The sequence below is a fragment of the Falco naumanni genome, chromosome 10 (assembly GCF_017639655.2).
Source record: "Falco naumanni isolate bFalNau1 chromosome 10, bFalNau1.pat, whole genome shotgun sequence".
Lineage (NCBI taxonomy): Eukaryota > Metazoa > Chordata > Aves > Falconiformes > Falconidae > Falco > Falco naumanni.
In genome coordinates, this window is record NC_054063.1 from 19,087,559 (window position 1) to 19,111,987 (window position 24,429).

Below are 24,429 nucleotides of genomic sequence, written 5' to 3' on the forward strand. Positions count from 1 at the left end.
GTTGGAAGGAATGTAGCGGCTGTTGGAAATGTGGCTGCAGGGAGGTGATGTTGCTGATCATCTCGTCAGGGTCCCTTCAGGGAGGGACATCGGGTTCCTAGCTGCTTGGAGCCCTGAGCTGGGAGCTCCTGCTTTATTCATGATGTCCTGCCTGAATGCCAGACCTCTTCCCTGTGCTTTGATGCTTCACTTTAGGAGGCAGAGTGTTAGCAGCTGGTAGACAGCTGCGTACTTCAGTGCTTAGCTGGATGTGGGTCTGATAGAGAAGTGGCTACTTGAGAAGGTGTGTGGGCTCTGTGGGCTCCTAGCCTCCCAGAGCAGCAGATCTTTTCAAAAAGTGTTGTGTGCCCCCAGTTTGGCTGATGCCTATTTCCTTTGTTTCCCCCTGAATGAGAAATTTAATCAACCTGGCAATCTACCCTGGGACATTTTATGGAAACGTACGTAACTGAGGTGTTTAGCGATGTGATTTGTTACCATTAGTTGTGTGACAAAATTCTATTTGTTTAACACTTCTGAAGTGTGGCAGTCAATGGTAACAGTGCAGTTACATTGTTGCTGTTGGGCAGTTACATTGTTGCCATTAAGTGGCTACACTGTTGCCACATTGTTGCCATTAGACAATTACATTGTTGCTACATTGCATTAGGTGGTTACATTGTTGCTACATTGTTGTCATTTATGCCCTTCCAGTGTCGCTACATTGTTGCTGTTGGGCAGTTAAATTGTTGCCGTTATGTTGCTACATTGTTGCTGTTAGGCTGTTACAATGTGACATTGCTGTTGTACGCATTCATTTAGCTCAAAATTACTTTGGACAAGTAGTGTAATCAACAGTTGGTACAGAGAGAAATGTCAAAGGACACCAAAGGGAAGGAAGGGGGGAATCTGTTCTCTTTTTAATGTGCAGAAAAGCTGGTAACAAACCCTTGCAGAAGCTGGCTTCCCTTTGATCTGTATGTGAAAACACTCACATGCCAGTGACTAATACGAAACATTATCAGGTCATTCCCTTTGTTCTATGTTGAGTTTCTATATGGCCTTTGTGTGATTTCTTTCTTGATTGTTGCTAGTACAGAGATACAGCTTTATCTTAAATTACTATCAATATTAATCTTCAGGCAATAACGTACTGTTGATTCCTGAGGGGAACTAATGGAGATAATAGAATTTAAAAATGTCTGCCTTAATGCATTTTTAATGTCCAGAAGTCAACTTTAATACAAAAATAAATGAAGTGTTTTGCTAACACATTTAATTTGGAGAAAAGTACTTGGCCATTCGAGAGCTCCCTGTAAGTTGTTTGATTTCTGTTATTTTTCTTGCTGATTCTGTCACGCACACCCAGCAGGCTGGCATGGCCTGTTATCTCCACCTGCGGAGCCCGCCTGTCACTGTGCTTCACGCGGTGTTGATCAGACATCCTACAAATTAAAACTCTTGATGTTTACATGAGCCTCCTTATCACTCCATTGGTACCATAGCTGAAAGTGTTTGATTGCTTGGGATGCTGCAAATGCCACAGCTAAAATATATATTAGGTCTCTGAGCTATTTTGGATCAAAGAAACATAGCTGTAACTAAGGTTTATGGGTTAGCAGGCAAAAAAAAAAAAGGGATTGTCACAGTTTGGAGGGGAAATTAAATGGGGGGAAAAAAGCTTCACGTTTTTTGAAATCTACTGATTTTATAATAAAATGAATTCTAAAATAATCATAAGTCAAGCATATGAATCTATACTTAATTCTGTTGAACTTGTATAGAACAAAGCTACTAAAACGATCATGTTATGGAGGTTTGTTTTCCTGGTGTAGAGCCAAGTGGGATGACAAGTAGTAGCTGCTAGAAGGAAGCCCTGAAAGCTCAGCCATGATAAGAGCTCTCACCAGTTTGATAGAACAGTCAGTAATAGCAATAACTTTCAAGCTCTTTACCAAATAGACCCCCTCTGTGAATTTTCACACACACACACTTAAAATACCTCAGAGCAGTTTCATGCCTTCAGACTGCAAAGCAATACAGAACATTTCCCTTCCACTTGCCCTAGATCCTCCAGTCTGCTTGGCTTTTTATGTGTGAGGTTTGAAAATGAAGCCCGGATAGTTTTATTCGTTTGAAACTTATGAAACGGTGTCCACTGTAACGGGAAGTCTAAATGTAACTTTGTGGTGATAAGTCTCATTTCGTAATATTAAAATCACTGTCTATATTAGAATACACTTTAATTACCAAAAATATAGCTATAAGGCTGACTAACAGCCCATTAGTAATATCGCCATGGATTTAGGTCATGCTTTTCAAAAATAGAATCCTAAATTCACGTTAGAAATTTATATAAGTCGTCTGCCATTCACTTCTCATTAGAGTTGGCAATGAAGCCTCTCCTGAATGCAGTGGAAGCTGGCTAGCTGCTGAGACATCTGAACACAGGCATGAAGTACCATGGCATCTGCTTTTTGATAATGATGGTGGTGTTACAGATGTCCCATTTACAGATTTACCCATTTCAGGCTCTGCAGAATCACCTGTGCCCTGCTCTTGCTTTTCAGTAGTCAGATTGGGTTTGATGGTGTGTTTGATATTGAGGACTTTGAAAATTCCATGTTTCTTTGCTTTTTGAGAGGGCCATGAATTCTTCTGTGTCTGACATTAAACAGCGCTCAGTAATGTTCGCTTTGTACTTAAACTGTTTTCAGGTAGGGGTGTCATGGAAAATAGCAAAGGAGATGATCTCCCCTGGTTTTTGACCAACCCAGGCGGCATGAATTATTTGAGGTCTGTAATCACTGAATTAGAGTAGATGATTTCTGTTTACCAGTGTTCACCCTGGACTACATCACTGTTTTTCAGCCTTTGTAGTTCAGGCTTGCTTATCGTTGATTAAACTGTAGCAAAGGCATGACCAAGAATTTATGCAACAGACCACATTCTAGTCGCTTCTTTATAACAGATCACCTGCATTTGTAATTATTACACAGGGGGAGAAGCACTCTTCAGATGCAGCCGTCAGCAGAGAAGATAAATGTTTAGAACCAGACTGTCGGCTTGTTTCCCATCTTCCAGCAGTTCTTAGCTTCTAGTGAATAAAAAACCTTAACAATTTGTGATTAATGTCCTTTGACAGCTGAATCTCCTTACTAGTTGCTGCTTTCTCCAGTCATCAATAGCTCTTACTATACAGATAGTGCTACCACTTTCCCCCCTCTAGTAGTGTCTTGGTATTTCTATTTTCCCTGTGAACTTGCTGGGCTACTTCATGCTTTCATCCACAGATCTAAATGGAAGAGTACAGGTTTGCAGTTAAGGCAGTGGCATGCACAAAATCAGTTTGTTTCTCTGTTCTAGTGCAGGTCCCAGTGTCTGCTGAGCTACCAGCCACACAACCTTACATTTAAGTGGATTTTGTGGTGGTGGGTGTTTTTTGGGTTGGATTTGGCTTTTTTCTGGACTTTGTACCATGAGCCCAGGAATAGGGCCTTTGAGTATTAACTTCATTTAAGAACTGTCATTACTCGTAAACAGATTGTGGCTCTGGTAATCAGTGAGCCACGACATCTGCCTAATGAAGTCTATTCCTAAACGTGGAGTCAGTATTCTTCCTCAACCTGGACACATGCTGTGTGGCACTCAAGAGCTTATACAGCATTTGGGGCAGTATAGTGTCTGCTAGATGTTTAGATCAGGGCTGATCCATAGCTGTTTACATCCTGTTCTGTCTTGATGTTTCCCTCAGGGAATGGTGCTATCTGCTGAGTACATCAAGAAGAAATTGGAGCAAGAAATGGTGCTTTCTCAAGCTTTTGGACGAGACTTAGTGAGTATTAGTTTTATTCTATTTTTGTAGGCTATAAAAAGATGAAATTTCCCTAAAACACTGATTTTAGGGTTACTTTGATGTTCCCAAATCTGTTGTACTGACTTCTAAAATCTTCCTTCAGTTCCTGTTCCTCTGGATTGCCAGGCAGGCAACTAGTTACTTATTCCCCCAAGGCTTTTTTCTTTTGAAACCACCAATACTGCAGAACTCGGGATAATTTTTTTTTTTTCCCAGGCAAAGCTAAGGCAGGAATTCCCATTTGGTGGCAATGCAGGACAGGGAACATTAAAACCAGATCAACAGGAACTAAAATCTCATCTCTATGGAGATTCTCTTCGGAGACGGCAATGGGATGCCGTGCAGACTGCCTGTGTGTGCACATTTCTTGCGATAGAGAGCTATTGGAGAACCCAAGAGAGACATTACAAAGCAGCTTACCTTAGTTTGTATGTCAGTAAGAGCACAGCCCACTGAGGAGGGAACTTGTGAACCACCTGATTTCCTGCTGTCAGACAGCTGTCCTTTCCTCATGCCCAAAGAGTGCCTTTGGCCTGAGCAGTGCCCACGGGGAAATTAGCAGTAGCTCAAGGGAGAAAAAAAAAGGGATAAAAGCCTCAATGGTTCCCTGAAATTTGAGTGTCATACCAGCCGACACTGAAGTGTCTGCCTGGTGATGTTTGGTACATGTAGGGAGAGATACACAGGCATGTGTGAATTCTTTGTGCACGGTACTTCATTGCTCTCTGCCTGGAAAGTGAAATTTGGTTTTCAGTGAGCTGTTACCTGAAGAATTTTTCCTGATGTCAAAGAACTCATTTGCTACCTGACTGGTAAGGATATAGTGACATTCAAAGCTCTATACTTTGGTTGTCTCCTGTGCATGATAATAAGTACCACATTCTGTTCTGCTTGAAGCTGGATGTATGTATAGCAGGTCCAAGTTCTAATTGGTGAAGAATAGTGAAACTAATTGGACCTGACCTACAAGGACAGAAAGAGTTTGATTAGTATGAGAGAGAGCAGCTGGCTTATATGTAGAAAATTAAATACTGTCTGAAGCTGAACTCTGAAGAATATCTGAAAAAGTGCTATGGCCAGAACATGTGCCGTCCCAAGTCCTACTGAAGGTTCATCTAGCCTGGTACTTTGTTTTTTACAATTGCCAGCAACAGATGCTTGGGGAATGGGACAGATTTTGGGGGTTGTGGACTTACCTTTCAGTCTGACTTCAATTTCTTTTTTTTTTTTTCTTTTTTTGTTGTTGTTTTCAGGGGAGAGGAACAAAGCACTATGGCCTGATTGTGGTTGGCCATTCCCTAGGGGCTGGCACTGCTGCCATCCTGTCCTTCCTCTTGCGTCCACAGTACCCATCACTGAAGTGCTTTGCCTATTCTCCCCCAGGTGGGCTGCTGAGGTAGGTGTCGGGGCAGGAGGACTGGTGGGAGAGAGTGGGGGTGTCATAGCTGGGTCAGATCCTGTTTGTGATGCTCTGAGAAGCACGCAGAAAAATGGAGAGGCCGTCTATGGGAGCTGAGGGATGTTGGCAGCCTTTGCTCTGTGTTAGTTTGGAGTTTAGGTTATGATGGCAGGTGGCTGCTCGCCCAGATATTCTGGTTTATGAGTTAGCTGCCTGTGGCTCTAGCTCTAATTTCACCCTGACTAGCAGAAAATGCAGGTTGAGTGGATGGGGTGCAATTTCCATATTCTCTGCACAGTGCCACTGTGTCCTCTCCCCATCTGCTGTGAATAGATGTACAATAAGGAGATATTTGACCAAGTGTAGATGCCTGCATCAGTTGATCTAGTTGTTTGGACTCCTTTTGCAGCTGACAAAGAAACTGGCACTTCTGGGGTGTGATTTCTGTCATTGTAATGTGGGTGCCTAAAATAGATCAGAGGGATGGTGCTTCTTGGGTGCCTGTTTCTCTCCCTCGACTACAGGGGGAATCTAGGGTAGCTGCCTCAGAGCTCTGCAGAGAGGTATGGTGAGTCCCTCCCACTGTGAATTGGAACAGACCTGCTGGTCACGTTATTTACATGACAGTCAAACAAAAACATCCCACTTGATTGCTGTGAAGTGAGATAAAGTCTTTCTAGTCATGACAGATGTCATGAGGGCACTTGAAATCGGCTATGGATTATCAGAAGCTTCTTGTGATAGTAACTGTATCATGTTCCAGGAGCAGCCAAGGGTTTTAAACTATCCCGCTAATGAATCTGAATATCAGCATACCTTGTTATGATAGTAATCCCTGGCCTTCTGCAGCTATAGAGGAGTTGCTCTGTAGAATGTTTCATGAGAGTTTTATAGCCTTCTGCTCCTCAATAGCTTGAGCCAAGCTGTGCTGCATTACCTCAACTGTTTGAGTTCAGAGAGGTGCCTCTGACTGTCACACTTTTGTTGCACTGTGTGTCATGCCCAGGGTCATCTCTAGGTCAATGATGCAGCCTCTGCCTGTAGTAACTGGTTCAGAAGATCTGTGGGAAGGTAGCTGATTGCAGAACCAGTTCAGAGTGGAAGCCTTAATTCCCTCTTGTCTTGGTATTCAGATTGCTGCAGAAAGTGTCAGTCTTAGTTCTACAGTGTCTTTGTAAAGCTGCCTCAGGAGCATGGTATATCTTCTTCCCTTCTGCTGTCCTGGCCATTCCCAAACTGTTGGAAAATGAGGCATTGAGTTCAAGTACTTCCTTTTCCAAGTATATTCAGAGCCAAAGTAATGTTGCTTGGGGCATGGGATGTGAATTTCAAGCTTTTCTTTATCAAGGTGCAAGTCTTAAAAGCCTTATTTGGGCTGAGTGGCTTGGGATGTGGTTTTTATGACCCTGGTTCACTACTTAGTAACCTCTGGGACACCAGTGGCAAATTGGGAATGAAGTGCCATTTTGCTGCTAGTGAAACACTGCTTCTTCTTGGTCCTGTTTCTCTTCCAGTGAGGATGCCATGGAGTATTCAAAAGAGTTTGTGACTGCAGTCGTGCTTGGCAAAGATCTAGTGCCCAGGCAAGTTGAGAAGTGTCTGAATTTCTTGATGAGTATCTGCTGTTCTACACTAAAGTCACCCGTTTCCTATCAGAAGCATCGACCTCATCTCTGTCTCTAGTTTCCTCATTAACCTGTCCTTGTATGCTTCTTACTTGTCTTCATAGTTACCTGTATTGCTGCATCTTTTACCTGGGCACCTGTATTGGTGTTTCACACACACTTTTACAGGCATATTCCCCCCTGTCTCTCAGTTGCCTGTATGAAAGAGAAGGGTGACTATCCTGCCTCTGTAATAACACTGCAGTATCTGACATGTCAGTGCTATCTTCCTGGTTGCCTGTGTTTTCTCAGACCTCTTCACGCTCTGCCCTGCACTAGAGGCACTGTCATCTCATTTTGTACTGCTTGTCTCTGAATACCTACTCCGTATCATCTTGCATCTCTGAACCAGCTCCCTCATTTCTTGTGTCTTGGTATTTCTCACCTCTCATTGTCTCCCAGGACCTGTTCTGCTGAGCAGGACATTGGACTAGGAGCAACCTGGGTTTTACTTTTGCTTCTGTCTTGTTGTGTGACCTCAGATAAATGGTGTCGTTTCTGTTTGTACAATATAAGGCATGTAGAATTCACTGGAGGAAAAGTACCACACAGTATTGAATGTGCCTTTTGGTAACCTGTGTGACAAAATCTTGTCCATCCTGTAGTCTGTATAGTGGTGTCATATAGCTCTGTGACATCTTTCTGCCTTCCCTCTTCTGTGTCATCCTATACTTGTCTTGCTCGCTTCTTTCTGTGGTTGTATCATCTCGTTATCTGTCCATTGACCTCTCACATCTGTGTTCACTGATCTGATTCTGCTATTACATTTCATACCTGTTATTGCCATGACGATTTCCTGTTGCCTCTTAACCCTCGTTACTGGTCCTGAGTGATGCCACAACCCACCTCTGAAATGATCTGCATTATGGCCTTGTTGCATTCTTGTAGTGTCTTTTGTAGAACAGTTTCTCGTTCTGCACTGTGTGTCCCTACCATCCTGTTCCCAGCCCAGCTGTTGTAAACGCATCTTCCTCTTTTTCCAGAATCGGTCTCTCTCAGCTGGAGGGATTTCGCCGGCAGCTTCTGGATGTTCTTCAAAGAAGTAACAAACCAAAGGTAAGAGTAACAGACAGACACAACACCTCAAGGTGAGTCTCTGAGCAGTGATGGTAAATGTTTAGTGTCACATAGCAATGCTGCAGACTTCCTCTGCCCTCCAGGTCTCCTCAGGTCCACTGTGACTATTATTTAGGTAACCAGAGGGGTGATGGCAAGAGCTGGAAGGCAGCTAGAGCGGTCAGACCAAAGGGCTGCACTCTGCAGTCTGTGTGATGATTCTGGCTCCCTTGCTCAGAGCTCACCATCACAGGTCTAAAATAACTGAGCAAGAGATTTTTCTCATCCGAGCTTGTTTTGGTGTCTGTGTTCCAACTGTAGCTTTTCTTGGCCAGTAACGAATGGTAACAGGCTAGCAAGTACAACAGTTATCTGCTTATAGACACTGCTGCGTGCTGTCTGGGTGGTGCTGTTCTAGGATGAGCGGTCTGTTGATGTTTTGGAGATAGAAAATGTGGAAAATTGTTCCTCTCCAGGCTTCTTTACCATTACACTGAGATGGAAAAAACAATAAAATGTTAAGATTTTTTGGGGTAAAGTATTATAGAAATGACCTGTAAAGGGAGAAAACTGAGCTTACATTTATTTTTCTTATTAACATTCTATGGTTTTTTGTGTTTTGGCTTCTGGGTGTTTTTGGTGAGTTTTTGAGGGTTTTTAGGATTTCTTTCAGTGCATAAAGAAAGGCCTAAACAGAACTTTTGTCTGTTTGTTATATAATCTTCTGCTTAGTTTTGTGCATTAAAAATTCAGATTCAGTCTACCTTGTTTATCCCAGAAGATACCAAGTTATCAGTCAGTGGGCAAGTTGGTGCTTGCTCTAGGTCCTTAACTCTACAAAATCCTCCAGTAAAAAAAGGAAGGATGAGATGTTGCTAGTTCTGAGGTTAAAATTGTAAAAAGAAGAAACACCTTTCCTAGGCAGGGTTATCTCTGCCTCTAGGTCTATTATTTAATCAATTGGGGCACAAGAACTGTTTGGGGGTTTTTTTCTGGCATTAGGTACTTAGTTTAAAACTCCCAATAGTGTCTTGTCAGATGGCTTTGCTTTTCTTTTGATGTTTTTCTTTTATCAATGTTCTCTTTCCTTTCTCTTGTGTTGGACAGTGGCGAATCATTGTGGGGGCTACAAAGTGCATACCCAAGTCAGAGCTCCCTGAAGAGACAGAAGAAAATTCAGTAACAAGTAATCGTCTCTGGACTCATCCCAGTGATCTGACTATCGCCCTGTCTGCAAGCACGCCACTTTACCCACCTGGCCGCATCATCCACGTGGTGCACAATCATCCTGCAGAGCAGTGCTGGTGAGTATGTGCAGAGCTGTGAAGCCAGCCCACAGGTGGAGGTGAAAATTCTTTTGGAAAAGAATCCCCAAGACAGGAACCTATCTACCAAGGAGGTGATTTTTTTAATTCCTTTTTTTTTTTTTTCCCTCCACTGTCTTGTGGTGACAGTGATTGTGTCTGTGTTGTCAGAATAAAAAGATAGTCATGTCACTGTTGGCTAGTGCAGAGTTTTGGAGCGATGGCAGTAGCTTGCATACTTTAATATCTCCTCCCTCAGTTTTGGTTTTTTTTTTCCTGTTGCTTTTTCTGTCTCTAAAACCTGCTGTTTCTTTCTTTTGCATGCCAAAATATTGGCCTGCTCTTTCATCCCCTGCTCCTTGTTTTTTCCTCTGGATCCCAACTCCTCTTCCAGTTGCTGTGAGCAAGAGGATCCCACTTACTTTGCTATCTGGGGTGACAATAAGGCGTTCAATGAAGTGATCATCTCGCCGGCGATGTTGCACGAACACCTCCCATACGTGGTCATGGAAGGGCTGAACAAGGTAAGGCAGAGAATTAGGATCAGGGGGCACTAGGTGCCCTAAGAAAATGAATGCCTCGTCACAGACCTTTATGTATGTAGGATAAGTAGTCCTTTCCCAGGAATGCTGACTGTTTATACAAGACCATGTACTTTGGAGGGGAGGAGGAAAGAAGATTGTGCTCTGGGCCAGTCACAGGCTATTAGTTGGACGTAATGAGGCCTGGAAATGGAATGCAGATCTCCAGCCCAGCACCCAGAGTTCCAGACTATGTCTTTTTTCCAAATTTAGTGTCATAATAACATGCAGTAGGGTGGTGTTTGGTTTCTTCTCTCAGAAGCTGCCCATTAGACTGCGGCTCAGGTGAAATCCAGGCTGCAACGGAAGTCCTCCAAGCTGCAGCCGTAGCCCCTCTGTTAGTCTGAAGGGTGATTGAGGGTGTGTGTAATGGCTGTAGAATGGGTCTCTGCCATGAAGCTGCAGTTCTTAGCCATGCAGCTTTACCATGGAGACTTCATAGAATGATTTGGGTTGGAAGGGACCTTAAAGATGATCTAATCTGACCCCCCTGCCATGAGCAGGGACACTTTCCACCAGACCAGGTTGCTCCCAGCCCCCTCTGCCCTGCTGCTGTGAAGCCTGCTCCTTGCCCCATCTTGACATCACCTCCCCAGCACTGGATTTCCAGCAGGGCATTCTGACAGGATAGACTATGTCAGAATTTATTGATATAGTCCCGTATCACAAGACCTTTTCCTGTGCTTGCAGAGGGTGCTGGTGAGAAACAGAGGCAGGTCTAGCCATTTGAAAGCCCTGAGCTGAGAACAGCAAAGCTACTATCTCCACTAAAGCACTACTCTGTCTGCCTTGAATAGGTCTTGGAGAATTACAACAAAGGGAAAACAGCTTTACTTTCTGCAGCCAAAGTGATGGTGAGTCCTACAGAAGTGGATCTCACCCCAGAGTTGATCTTCCAGAGTCAGCCCTTGCCTAGTGGACCCTCAGTGCAGATCGGAACTGGAGCTGTAGCAGCGGACAGAAGGAACAGCAGTACTAAGTAAGGATATATATTTGATTTCTTTGAAGGATTCTTGGCTCTAGGTGTGGGTCCTCTTTCTCTTGGGGCATTGCAATCAATATTTTGTGGGAAGGATAGATCCAAGGACTGCCTTTATGGGGACTTTTACTTCAGTATGTCTTGTGTCATGTTAGGGGAGAGAAAAATCCTTTGTGTTGCTCAAGAATCTGTGAGTGTGGTGAAGTCAGGAGAACCTAAAAGTTGATGGTATAGAAGAAACATTCTTTTCTCCTTATCCAGACAAGTGGGGTTTTCCTGAAACTATAAAGGCAAAGCTTGCAGTCTTGCAGCCAAACTTCTGTTTTTCCTATGTGATTTTTGTGCCCAGAGATAGCCTACACAGTGATTCTCAAAAGCTGTGAAGCAGTGAAAGCCATAAGCTTACCAGAATGTAGGCATTTAAAGCTGCTTTATAACGTGACTTGTGTAATATTATAAACAGAACAATCTGGGAACCTGGATAAAGGTGAGGGGGAGAGCAGCTGGTGTCCTGTTTGTGGAGAGTGGGAGCAGTAAGCTCAGGCCAGTGGAAAACAGGTGAAGGGAAAAGGCATGTTCCAAGTGTGGAAGGTGTTCCTGCAGGGCTTGTTTTCTGAAACCCAGACCATCACTGAGCACTGACTTCAGTAGCCTAAAAAAGGCTGAAAGGTGGAGGAACATCTAGAAGGTATACAAAGGAGTGGCTTGGAAGAGCTTGTTCTTTGTAGTGTATGGGAACGGTGTTCCTCCAGGAGCTGATGGCAGAGACTCCTTGCAGATTTTTTGGATAACATTTGGGGTGTTGCAGGACCACAAACTTGCAAGAAGCAAAAAAAAAAAAAAGATATGAAAATGTGAGCAAGGACTTGTTTCAAAGCTGGAACACGTGACTTCCACCACAGAATTGCATTATGTAGGGCAAATTGGCAGACAAAATAGGGAAGATGAGAGAAGGAGGAAGGTTTGTAGTCAGAGATGGCAAATGGGAATTGTGAGTGGAAACAGAAGGCAGCATTGTGGGTGGGAGAGGATTATTCCTTTGCAAGGGAAGCACTTCTGTGGAGATTTCAGGTACAGACCCAACAGGAAGCTCTGTGTGTGTGGGAAGAGGCAGGGTGAGGTGGTCTGTGCTGAGTGATGGACCAGGTGAGTATTTTTGAGATAATGAGTGACATTTAAACTCTTAAGAAAAATAAGACAGCAAGTAATAGGGAAGGTTCTTATCACAGAAGGTGTGAATGGTCAGAGACTTTGAAGGAGAGCTTAGAAGCAGAACTGCAGCTCTGAAACAGCAGGAACAGGGATCGGCTGATGTTTGTGAAGGCTACAGTAAGACTGAGAAGAGGAACTAGGTCAAGCAGCAGGGACAGGAGCGGTGGTTTCTGTGTGGGAGCAGACCCAAGGGCCTGCTTCCCTTTGAGGTGAATGGAAGAACAGGGGGGAATTATGAGATATGAAAGGAAAAGGAATGAGAGAGAGGACAGAGAGGCTTAAGGGAGGTGCTAGAGTGGAAACAACTGTAGGTTAGCTGTATTTATTTTAAGGTCAGAGCCAGCTTACTGTGTTGCGCTTCCTCTTCTTGTTCTCAGACCACTGTTACTCTCTATAGAAGTTACAAAGTGATCAAATATTGGCCTAACTTTTCTTTCCCTATACATACGCAGTCCTCTCCCAAGCTCAGGCTCTTTTCTTAGAGATTTCCTTAAGTTCTTATCTTTAGGGCTGCTGTTTTGGCTGCAGCTAATCCCAGGCTTTGTGCATGCCTGATGTGGGGAGCTCCTTCCCTGTGTCTTTTCTGGAGGAGCCTGCTGAATCCTTTAAAGTCTTAGTGCAACTGGAATCTTTCTAAAGATCTTTACTTGTCTTAAGCTGAGTAAATGGCTTTTTTACCTATTTTAAAGTTTGCTACCTGAAATGGTAGCTGAATTGGTCAAGGACAGTGCTCTTAACAGCCTCCTGGCATTTGTGGTAGTAAGGTAGGGATTGCCAGCATGGAAGAGGGGAAGGCACAAGACTGACTGGAATGGTTCCAGAGTGTGAGAAGAAAAAGTAGTGGGTTAACTGTAGGCTAGTCCTCAACCTCTCTAGTTTCAACTAGGACTAGTCTCAGTCCTCTCTAATACAGAGGTGCCGGGTGAGAGAGGAGTTTCTCTGCACCTGTGGAGACTGCACCGTGGTTTGGGGTGCTGCAGTTAAAAGTGCTGTAAGTTTCACTGGGAGCAGAACCATAGTCCTCAGTGGTGCTTGAGAGGGGAGACATTTAGCCAGGAGAAAAGGGAGAAGGGCAAGAACCTGACTTTGCAGAGGGAAGGAACTGTACCTAACATTTTCATCTGGGAGGATGGAGAGATGAGAGGTTTCTTGAAGTTGTGTGTGGCTCTGGTTAAAGCAGTGACACGTACCCTCAGTGTGTATGGGAAACTGTGCCCAAGACTTGGTTCCTCTGGCTGTTCTGGCAGCTTGTGGTTCTGTGGAGTGGTGCAGCCTCACATTGTCTGTTTCTCATTGCAGGAGCAAGTCCCATTCTGAAATTAGTTTGGAGGGGTTTTATGAGACAAAGCCACTTTCTCCTGTGCAGAAAGACCCTGTGGAGCTGCTTCTCCTGGATACAAAGGAACGTCTGTCTGTGGAGCTGCAGGACCGTCGTGCCCCTCTTGCCACCATGGAGAGCCTCTCGGACAATGAATCCATCTACAGCTTTGACTCAAGGCGCTCCTCTGGTTTTCGGAGCATCCGGGGCTCCCCCAGCCTCCATGCTGTCATGGAGAAGGATGAGACGCACTGCTTTTATATAGACCCTGTTATCCCTGAGGAGAACCCTTCTCTCAGCTCGCGGACAGAGCTGCTGGCTGCTGATAGCCTTTCCAAGCACTCCCAGGAGACTCAGCCCCCTGACAATGCGCTCAACAGTGGTGGCACTACCCCCCAGCGACGCTGCAGTGAGGAGGGGGCCAGCAGTGAGGGGGACCGAGTTTCCTTAGCCCCTCGTGAGGAGCTGTCCCTCCAGAATGGACGGCTCACTGACGTTCCCAGTCCCCAAGTGCTGGAGTTTGCAGAGTTCATAGACAGCCTCTTTAATTTGGATAGCAAAAGCAGCTCCTTCCAGGACATCTACTGCATGATGGTGTCAGACAGTTCCAGTGACTTTGCAGAGATGCCCAAGTCTGTCAGTGATCAGGAGATCCTGTTGAGGGCACAATATGAACCCAACCTAGTCCCAAAGCCCCCGAGGTTGTTTGCAGGCTCAACAGAACCTTCATCGGGCATCTCTGTCTCACCCTCTTTTCCCCTTAGTTCATCTGAAGAACTCATGGACATCACTCCCACAGGCGTGAGCAGCCAGGAGTGCCTGGCCACTGACAAAATCCGGACTTCCACCCCTTCTGGTAATGTAACCAGCCCTGTCAAGCAGGACGACCTCATGATTTCAGCCCTCTAGTGCAGGGCAAAGGGGTGCGGCTCTGAGAGCTGATCCTGTAGGCTGAGTGCTGGCATGATAATACTTGGAGGTGGTCGTCGGGTGGGTCGGATTGCAGGAGACAGCTGGAAACATTCCTTCTGGGGTGACACAGTGGTGGCACACTGGTGTCTGGAGGATGGATTGTGCTCAAGTCCTGTGCTTGCAGCTGGGGGAAGCATTGCCTCATGAGGCCTGCTACACTGAGAGGGTCTGAGTCGCTAAAGGTAGTTGCAAGTTCCCTACCTCAGCCTGCCACATTTCATTCCAGAGGCAGATTCCTTGCCCCAGGGCACCTGCTGAGTTTGGGAGTGAGATACCCTGCTTCAGGGAATCCTCTGGGGTGACAGGGTGGATTCTTTGAAGCTTGAGGATTGGATAGACGGAAGCAAAGGGGCCAGACCAGATCACCCCCTTGGTACAGTGTCAGTGGTTTTGGAAATGAGCGGATTGAGACTTTGGGCCCTGTTGCACTACCATGTTGGATCTGGCCCAAGATCCAATTCGTCACAATTCCACAGGGATTGCTTTTTGTAGGACACTCCTGTTTTAAAGCCATTGGGGCTGTATTCTCCCCAAATGCAGTCTCCCCTCCCCTGGCCAGGCGCAGCAAGAATGGGGCTGGCACTGTGTTTTCTCTCCCCTGAGTACTTCTGTGTTCACTGACCACCAGGCTGCTTCTGAGACGGAAGGACACTGTTCTGAAGAGCCAAAGCCCTCTGCCATGTCCCTCTTTTGCCAGAAGAGAGTTCTCCTGGATGTCATCATCGTCACTTCTCAGTTCCCTGGACCACTCTGAGCTGGCAACATTCCTGCAGGACTGACAGGATTCTCATCTCAGAGCTGCATGGATTGATCAGCTTAAAAATTCAACAGGCTTCTCAACACCCAGTGTTATTTGGCAGGCCCCTGCGGAGCCTGGGAGCCTCTCCTGGACTCCGCTGAGTCCTCACACCACCCATATGCAGTAATCACAGATCAATGCCAGCCTCTGTCATTGGGAGTTCAGGGAAAAGATGAACTTTTACTAAGTATTGAAATTTCTTGTATGTTTACAGAGCTGCTAAGCTTTTTTGGAAGGTATTTATTAAGCAAACAGGGAGGCTTTCCCTAAGCAAAAATCATGTTTGTTCTTTCCTTCCTGTGCTGTTCCCTCTGGGGACTGGGGGGAGAGAGGATGGGCAGGTACAACTGCAAGTTCCCTGCTTTTAAAGTGGGTTGGAGTCTGGGGGAGGCTGCGTGCATCATTTGTCTGCCTCTGTTGCACAACACTGCATTGCAAAGTGTGACCAAGTTGCTAGTAAAACTACCTGAGCACTGCTGTGCAGGGCCTCTGTGCCCAGAAGAGCCTACTAGACCTATGTAGGCAGGCACTTTTTCTAATGATGGGAGCAGGAGAAAAACTACCTGTCTAGAAAGTTAAACATGCTGTGACCTGTAGAAGGCCTTTAATTGACAAAACACCTTCATATCAAAGCTCAGCAGAGTTACCAATCAGTCTCACTGGAGCTCTGTCCTCCCTCACTGGAAAAGAAATTCCTATTTTAACTTCCTTATCACAGATGTTATTGCCCTCCTTTCCCCTCCTTAGCTGTGATATTTCCATTGCGGGGGGATGCTGTGCTTCCCAGGAGCTTAGCTCATGACGAGTCCTTGTGTTCCTGTTATCCCTAGCTGTGTTCATAGAGAGTCTCTTGAAGCCCCAGGCACATGTCAGGGCTGTGGTGTCCTGGGTGCCACACAAACAGAGCGTGGGGTATCAGATGCCATCAAGCCAGAACAGGAGCACTTTATAACCACCGTGCATTGATGTCAATAACTTCAGGTGCACAGAAGCGAACTGGACTTTGTGTCCAAGTGCCGATCTCCCACTTAACAATTTACTGTGGGATCTTGTGTCTCCTGCTCCTTACACATTGCAGGGCCTTCAGAAATGCAGGAGCTTTGTTAAATGGGCAGTAAAATGTTGTCCTTGTGGTTTAGGTTCCAAAGGTGACCTTTTCTATACTGTTTTGAATTGGAGGGAAGAAGCCCCTCTGAATTTAAAATACTTTGTAAAAGAAAAATACTTTTATTCTGAGCAATGAGAAATTACTTTTTTCTTTGTAGATCCTTCAGAAAAGAGCAGTGTTGTTCCCCTTGCTGAGAGCTTTTATGGTTCAGGAGCTCATATAGAGCAGCTGTGTAAGTGCCATCAGATCATCCACTATTGCAGACCACAGGGTAAGGCTGAATTGCTGCACACACCCAAGAAACGCTAAAAAGGTGGTGTCCAGGAATACGCACAATAAACTGGGTAGTTTTGAGGGGGGAAAGGGGAGCTGAAGTGCAGGGAGGCTGAGGCTAGCAGGCTAGCTCACCTCCTGATGCAGGCTGCTGACACACCTTGATAGAGTGGGAAAAGGAGTTCATTTCTGCCTTTAAGTGTCAGCAGAAGGTGGGTAGTAATAACACTTAGCACTTAGGCAGAGTTTTATATCTGCAAAGCACTTTACAAACATTAATGAAAGAATCATCTCTGTCCCTGGCAGTTAGGTATTAGGAGATGGCTATCTCTGAGACTAGGTGGATGTACTGGTGCCCTACCCAAGGATGGTGGAGAGATGACTCAAGGTCAGGAAGATAATCTCCCTCTTCAGAAAAAAAAAAAAAATAAAAAAATATCAGTCGTGACCTGATGATGTTTAATGGGTCACAGTGTTGCACTAGAAAGTAAATTCTGGCCTGGGTGTACCTCCACCATGTCCTGGAAGATGCAATTGTTGTGCATGGCTGTTTCCTTCTCTGTGCCATTGGAACTATGTCCCAGGGGAACGGGGTTACCTTGTCCTTGGCCAGCTGTAGCAGGAAGCAGCCTGGCATGCTGCATTTTTTTGCTTTGCGCTCTGTGATTATTAGGCTGCTTCTGAAAAGCCTGGGAATACCTAATACTTGTGACCTGGGCTTGCCATAGATTAAGGCAGTAAAGGTCCAAAAGAGCCCTTTTAGTAAAGGTTCTTGTTGCATCACATGATGGGTAGTTCCTGGTTTCCATTGTCCTCTCTTGACAAACAGATCTGTTCCCAGTTCTCATGAAGTAAATCCATGTTCTTTGCATTATTTCTGCTTTAAATGTCTCTCTGTGTCTTGATTCTCATCACTCCTTTGCTATAAGAACATTTGGACAGGCTGATCTCCTATTTCATCCTGGAAGAGCATGTCTGGGAAGTTAAAATAAACGCTAAGCCTGTAGCTATCTCCTTCATTTGTACTGCATGCTGTCACCTGCTTTCTCTGCCCTCGCTCCGCTCTGACGTGCAGCTGTCTTGGGAAACATGAAGCATCTTCAGATTTCTTAATCTCTTGGCTTCTGGTTCCTACTCTTAAGCTTTGTGCCTTCTAATTTTTATATGTTCTCTTAGTATTTCAGTGGGATGTTGTACCCCACGAGGAGGCAGTGCTGGAGGTGCGGTTCATAGTGCCTGATGCCCTAGACCCCAGCTAAACTAAGTTCACCCAGTTCAATGGCACGTCCTTAAAATTCCCTCCAAGAGCTTTTTGGTAAAGTAGTGGAGCTGAGGCCGTGCAGTTCCTGGAGAGTAAAGTGAGCTTTGTGCGCCTTAAAATTAAAGCACAGTTATTGGAAAAAAAAGCTTTGCCAAATACTCTAGCGGGGTGCTCTGCCCTCTCCACGATCCACTGGTGCAGCAGAGTTCAGTTGACTGTAATCAGTATTTGCCGTTGCATGCGTGTTTGCGATAATCTCAGCAGACTGGCATGGAGTGTAATCCTGAAGCCTTGAAGCATTTGGGGCGATATGGGAGACCCTTAACTAGGGGTGTTAAACTCCATCCAGCATCTGAGGAAGGGCTGCTGACCCTGCTGCGAGTGTGCTCCCAAGGCGTGAAGGGGTTGTGCTGCTGTCTGGTTTCTGCACCTATAAGCCATGCTTCAGCCCTTCTGGGTGTGTCCAAAGCAGAATAAAACAATCTTATTGATAATATCCCGGTGAGATTTGATCATCAAGCCCTTAGCATGTGATGTTGGCTGGCTTTGGGTTTGGAAGCTCTTCTGCGTCAGTATTAGTTGCTTTTATTGTTGCTTTAATTACAGCAGTGCCAAGAACTTTGACAGGATCCTGCTGTGCTGAGTATCTACAAGCGCTGAACAGTGAAAACTCTTCACCCATACTCACCGTTATCCCCTTTCCTTCTCTGGGGGGTTGCCCTTTCTGTTGGAACATGCAATTTCTCCTAAAACAGCCACTCTCTAACCTTTCCTCTTTTCTTTGCTCCCTATTCCTGCCACCTTACATCTCTTCTTGGTTGCTCTCTCTCAGGATGATGGTGTCTTAGTCTGCATCCTTGACAGCACCGCTGATCCCGGGCAATATAGCTCTCCCATGCTTCTCATGATGACCCAAACCCAGCTGAATGGGATTCCTGTCTTGATTCACTTGAGACACCTGCCACCCACTGTGATGGCTAAGGCTATCTAGAAAGGTCAAAGTGTTCTCAACACCAAGAAGTTCTTTAGCTATCCGTAGCTTTTGCTTACCTGGTCTGTGGTCAGTGTTTTCAGTGTTCATCCATAATTTCTGCAACTTTTAAAGAACTTTATTCAAAGTAAACAGGAGTTGTATTGTTGTATTGTATATCTACAGAGGACTGAGATGCCAAAGCTGGTTGTGAGTGTAGATCTACAAATCCAGCGTCTCCCATTTCTATACTTTTAGGACATTGTTGCTTGGATTGTAATAATCACTGAAGGTTCCAAACAGGATTTAGGTGGGAAATAGATGTTGCTGTCAATGAACAAGGGTAAGACGGAGGAAAACCACCAAGCATGGGGATACAGGATCAGCATGTGCTCCTTGGAACTGCTTCTGCTCTGGGAGTTTGACTTGTTGCTGTGTCCTGTCTCTACCAAAAGAAACAGAACAGGGCTGACCTGTATGAAGTACAACAAACTAGATGAATATGGCATTACTTTTTCAAATATCATCTCCTAACAAGGTTCCCATCTGCTCAGTTTCACTGTTTGTAATCTGGGTCTAATTAAGAGGGCTTTTTAAACCTTCCCTTAATATCTCAAGTGATTCTGTTTCTTTGTCAGGTGTCTCTGATTTTTTTCACTGCTCTAGATTCATGTGGGCCCCAGTCTTAATGTTCTTTCTATAGAACTTTTGCATGTTTCTGGTTACTACTGCTTCCTGCTTTTAAATTAATTTTAATCCTTCCTGTATCCTGCTTTTAGACAGGGCAATGAGATCTGTACATGTTTGAGAGCATCCTGTTGATTTGTAAAATGGCCTTTTCTAATATATTCATTATGCACTTAGATGCTTTCTCAGCTTTTTTAATCTGCCTGTTGGCAAAGACCAATATTTTCATTGAATCGCCCACACAGATAACTGGTTTAATTCAACTTACAAATTGGGGCACATGAATAATCATAATTATCCCTTGCAATGCTGATTAGTTGGGGTTAATCATTGCTGAAATGCATATGTCAGAGTGTTTAGTGTTTATCTTTTGTGGCTATTGCCCTACAGGGAAGACTGGGAGAAGGAGCATCAGTTCTAGCTAGCCCCAGAATGTGTGCTTTGTTGTTGGTCATTGTATTGGCACCCTGATACTTTCCCCTTTCCTAGGATAGCTGTTAGATCTTTCTTGTAGCAAAACAGGACACATATTACCTATGCAAACTGCTTGGGTTCCTTTACACACCTTACAATCTGCATGAATGGGTTTCTCTATTAGTGAAATTTGGTATGTCTTAAAGTTGAGCTGCTGAGTTACAAGCTCCTCCAGCTCCCAGCAGACTGATGGTGCCGGAGGGCATTCGAGCCTGACCTGTTGCGTTTCTGTGGTCAGCAGAAACCCTTCTGTGTTTGCCTTGGGAATCAGCTGGTGCTGGGTTCGCTTTGTCCCCATGAGTACCTGCTGCTGGGATATCCTCTTCCTTGGCAGTAGGAGAACATCCTGGCTTTCCAGCAAGGGTAGCAGTGGCATTTGATTTCCATTTTTTTAGGTATGGTGGTTGCAGTTACTGCCTGCAGAGCATGTTAAGCCACCCAGGTCAGTAATTTGCTGATAAAGTGGTTTGTAACTCTTCTGGTGTAATGCAGAAATACTGGCAGACATTTAAAATAATCTCCAGCCCTCAACAAACCTAAGACCTTTGCTTTTTGCCTAAAAGCCCCTTGAGCTTTCCTCCAACCTAGAGCATTACATTTGTTCCTTTCTGCTCAGACAACTGAAGTCTGAGGTTGCTTTTGCTGACAATCCTTCCATGCTGTCACTTGCTTGTGTGTTTAAATTCACCCTGCTAAAGCTGGATTTTTGCTGAGAGCTGTTAGTTAATTACGCTGCTGCCAACAGACTCTCACAGAGCTTCCCTGCACTTTAGGAAATGTGTAGACAATCTCTGCAATCCTCTTTCTAGTTGCAAAAGCGTAGGGTGAGAAGATACTTGTTGGCTAAGTGCTCCCTTGTTAGAGTTCTGTAGCAGCAAAAGTAACAAGTTGCAGAAGTACGGGGAAGTAAAAGGAAAATGGATCAGTTATCTCATGCACTGAACCTGAAAGCTCAGTGTGAAAACCAAGACAGATTTAACACAGATGGTTGTTGTTTCTTAGCTGTGAAACATCAGCTTCTTCCCTGCTTGCAGTGTATTTGTGTGTCCTTAGCCTGCCTAAGGAAAGGGAGGGCTGGAAACTGAGCACCAGTTTTGCACAGGCTGATGCTCCCAGTGAAGGAATATATGGCTCGGAAGCACTGGCTGAATCGGGCTTGTTACATGTTCTTCTCGGAGCCTGTGTAGTACTGAAGTGTAGCGCTGGATTTAGTGAAGAGCTGCATCTCTTGTGCCAAAGCTCCCTCTCACGGTGCTGCTGCGTGGAGGAGGCGATGCTCCGCGTCCCAGGCAGGCAGCATCCCGCGCCCGTTCTCGGCAGCTGGGAGAAGAATGGGAGGAAGGCTGCAGCTGGGAGGTGGGACTTGGTCTGGGAGCTCCTTGCTCTCCAGTCAGATGGTCATACTGGTGTTACAGGTCACGTACGAGAGGTATGTGAAACCGGCGTTCGTGGATGGCTTTCTCTCCCTTGGCAGCTCCTGAGCGTGCTGTGCCTGCTCTGTTCCCTTCAAGGGAGGCGCCCCTGCGCCTTGCAGTGAGGTCGGGCCGGTTAGATGCCAGGGACAAGCCTGGGGGGCTGTGGTTTGTCTGCTTCAGAGTTTTATGTTGCAGCTCTGAGAGTCAGGACCTTCACCGCCGAAACGGGTGGGTGTTAGATCTGTGGCGGACAGAGCCTGAAACATAAACCCTAAAATACTTGAGGAAGGAGCTCCCTCGCTGTATAACAGCAGCCTGCTGTGCGGAGGGCAGCGTGTTCTGCAAGAGCAGCGTGGCTGGTGGCTTCCTTGTGTGGCAGGAGTCCTGCAGACCGCCACGTGCCGGCTGTGCTTCTTCCTTTGCTATCTCCCAACCCTCTCTGCACCCAGCGCTTCCCTTGAGCTGTTGCGCTCTGCGCGGGAGGATGTTGCTAGCCTAAACTCAGGCTGCTGAAGGGCAGGCAGGCTGGAAATTCAAAACTGTTGAGAAGAGCAGTTCCTTGCTTTGTTGTAGGGACTTGCAGTCCTAAAACGCATCAGCTGTCTCCAAGCACTTTGCTGTCTCTGTAACTGTTGTTGTTTTCTTTCTTTTTTTTTTTTTTGCTTATTTTCTTGAGTTCATATCGTGCCTTTGTCTTCCTTTGGCTTAAGGTCCAAGCCTCCTGTTGGGGACCAGACGCCTGCCAGCTTCCTTCTCTACTTCTGTGCGTTATTTCTTCTCTGGGTGTGGAAGGCAATGCAGTGTGGCCAAGGATGGGTTTAAAGTCACCCTTGCTGCCAGGCCCTCCCTTTCTGCCTCAGCTAGGACTTGCCACATTTCCCCACTTGCTGCCTCAGGTCGTATCCAAGTGCCAACAGCAAAGCCTGGCCTGAGGCAGGCTGTTTCCTTGAACCTGCGCAGCAGTTCCCCTGCCAGCCCCCTCTGATCTAGAACCTCATCTTGTGCAGTGAGTGTTTTCTGTGCGGTAGGAAGGGAATATTTCCTGCTGCTTCTTAGCTTTGGTATCTATGACCTCAGTCAGTGTTTAACAGATCTGTTCATGAGAAAAACTTCCTCTCAGGTCTATTCATGAGTAAAACTCTTTGTACTCTTCAAGATCTGACTCAGTTTTTGCAAGAACTTATGCTGAAAGGGACTTAACGTATTCTGAACTGTCTGCTGCAGTTTTGATTTTACTGATGTTTTTCACTGGTACTGGAACAGCCATCTTCCAAAGGTAAGCTCTCTTTTTAGAGAGCTGTGCGTTTTTGCTGCTTTCATTGCCGTGTTTGAGACCTCTGACCTCTCCGTGTCATCCTGTGCTCAGTTTTTCATTTACTGAAGTTTTCTACCTGCCCAGTGTATCTGTGTGACGAGGGGACCTCTAGCTGGTTATCTGCAAACTCATTAAACACAGAGCAGCACAGGACCAAGCCTTCATTTTGGTTTTTATTGGGATTCCACTGCCCTGCTTTCCATTGTGGGCTTTGTGCAGTTCTGATGGCTCAGAGTCGGAGGTACCTGGTGCACGTGGCAGTGCCAGGAGGGAGCAGTACGCACAGCGTGTATGTCACCCAGCACTCAGGCTGGCTTGGTGGCACATGCCTGTAACGGTCTGTCCTGTCATGGTGTGCCACTTGGTGTGCAAAGCGGTCACACCCCGCTGTGTTGGCTAGACCACTGCCGCACACCTTTTTGGGTCTTAACTGCTTCATCAGTGTGCCCACTGCGCTTGCTGGTGGCCGCTGTCTGGTGGCAAAGTGGCGTCACCTGCAGCTATGGAGGCCGTGGCTCCCTGGCTTTCCCTCCACAAACGCTGCAGCTGACTGAAGAGGTGACGTCCAGGGAATAGTCTCAAGCTTCTGTCCTAGTGATAAACTTAATTACTAATGTCAACACAGGGATTATTGGTGATGGGTTGTGGCTCCCTGCCTGTGTGTGTGGGGCAGCAGGAGAGGAGCGTGCTGCCCGGTGAGACCCTTTCCTTTGGCTCAGCGGTCTGCTCCGGTGTCCTGCCGTGACAGCCACCAGCCTGGCCTGGCCTCCTTTATGGCTGTGAGCGAGCAGACAGCAAGACCAGAGGAACTGGCGGAAACTATTTCTTTTCTCATCTTTTTGTGCTTTTTAGTGTTGGGTGGAGCCCAGCTGGGTGGCTTTGTGCAACAGGAGCTGTCTGTGGGTGGGGGGCTCCACACAGTAACTCCTTTGCCTCCCACTTCTCTGTCAGTGGACACCAATGCCTCTATGGAAAAGCCCTTCTGCCTGCTTCTGTCACCAATCTCACATCATGCCCTGGGGCAGCTCAGAGTAGGGTAGCTATGAATTAACTCTTTGACCCCAATTGCCTCTTTATAGCTAAAGCCTTTTGCATTTATGGGAGAAACAGTCCTCCTAGGGAGCTACGAGCTGCTCAGACTGCCTCTTGCAGGGCTTGGAGCACTTGCATATGCAATCAGGGGGGAGACAGCACAGGATCCTGTGTCCCCGTGCTCAACCAAGAGGTCGCTGCCTGTCCCGGGAACGCTGCCCTCCGAATCCCTGCTCCGAGCTGCCCCAGCATGAAGACTACAAGGAAACTAAAGCACTCCTCATGTGCCATTCTCATGTGACTTTTTGTACCTATGTATGAAAGATCCAAACTAATATTGCTGTAAAGAAAGATACAGATTAATATAGCATATTATATAAAGATATATGTATATAAAAGTTTCTGTATATTGTATGGCACTGTGTATAAAATGGATGTAGAAGCATGACTGGTGTATGTGACTGTTCCCATGTCTGACCTGGAGAATGATAGTTGTGATTTGCTTGAGGTTATGTCTTAAAGGATTGTGCGTGAGTTTGAGAGTTGGAAAAACCTGCACTGTGCTCTCCTTGTAGGAGAAGGGACGTGGTGTCGGTGCATCACTACAGCGTGCGCTCCCTGGAGAGCTCTGGGGAGTAATTTAGCTGCCACTGGGGCTGATGATCACCTCGCTAGCTCTGCCTGTTCTGGATCCAGGCCTTTGAGGAAATGGGAAAAGCGCTTTGGGGAACATCTCTGTCCCTTGAGATCAGCTTGATGCTTCTGTGCCCTGCTT

General features: G+C 45.9%; 1 protein-coding gene across 5 annotated transcripts in view; it reads left to right on the forward strand.

Moving 5' to 3' along the window:
* The window catches only part of DAGLA (diacylglycerol lipase alpha), a 72,506-nt gene extending 48,471 nt beyond the window's left edge, over positions 1 to 24,035 (forward strand). For all 5 annotated transcript variants that reach the window (XM_040609594.1, XM_040609597.1, XM_040609596.1 and 2 more), the window contains 8 exons: positions 3,734 to 3,814; positions 5,089 to 5,231; positions 6,749 to 6,817; positions 7,882 to 7,954; positions 9,062 to 9,258; positions 9,653 to 9,782; positions 10,637 to 10,818; positions 13,330 to 24,035. In XM_040609594.1, coding sequence (XP_040465528.1) covers positions 3,734 to 3,814; positions 5,089 to 5,231; positions 6,749 to 6,817; positions 7,882 to 7,954; positions 9,062 to 9,258; positions 9,653 to 9,782; positions 10,637 to 10,818; positions 13,330 to 14,257 — 1,803 coding nt within the window. In that variant the 3' untranslated portion in view covers positions 14,258 to 24,035. The remainder of the gene's footprint in view (positions 1 to 3,733; positions 3,815 to 5,088; positions 5,232 to 6,748; positions 6,818 to 7,881; positions 7,955 to 9,061; positions 9,259 to 9,652; positions 9,783 to 10,636; positions 10,819 to 13,329) is intronic.
* The last annotated feature ends 394 nt before the right edge of the window (positions 24,036 to 24,429 follow it).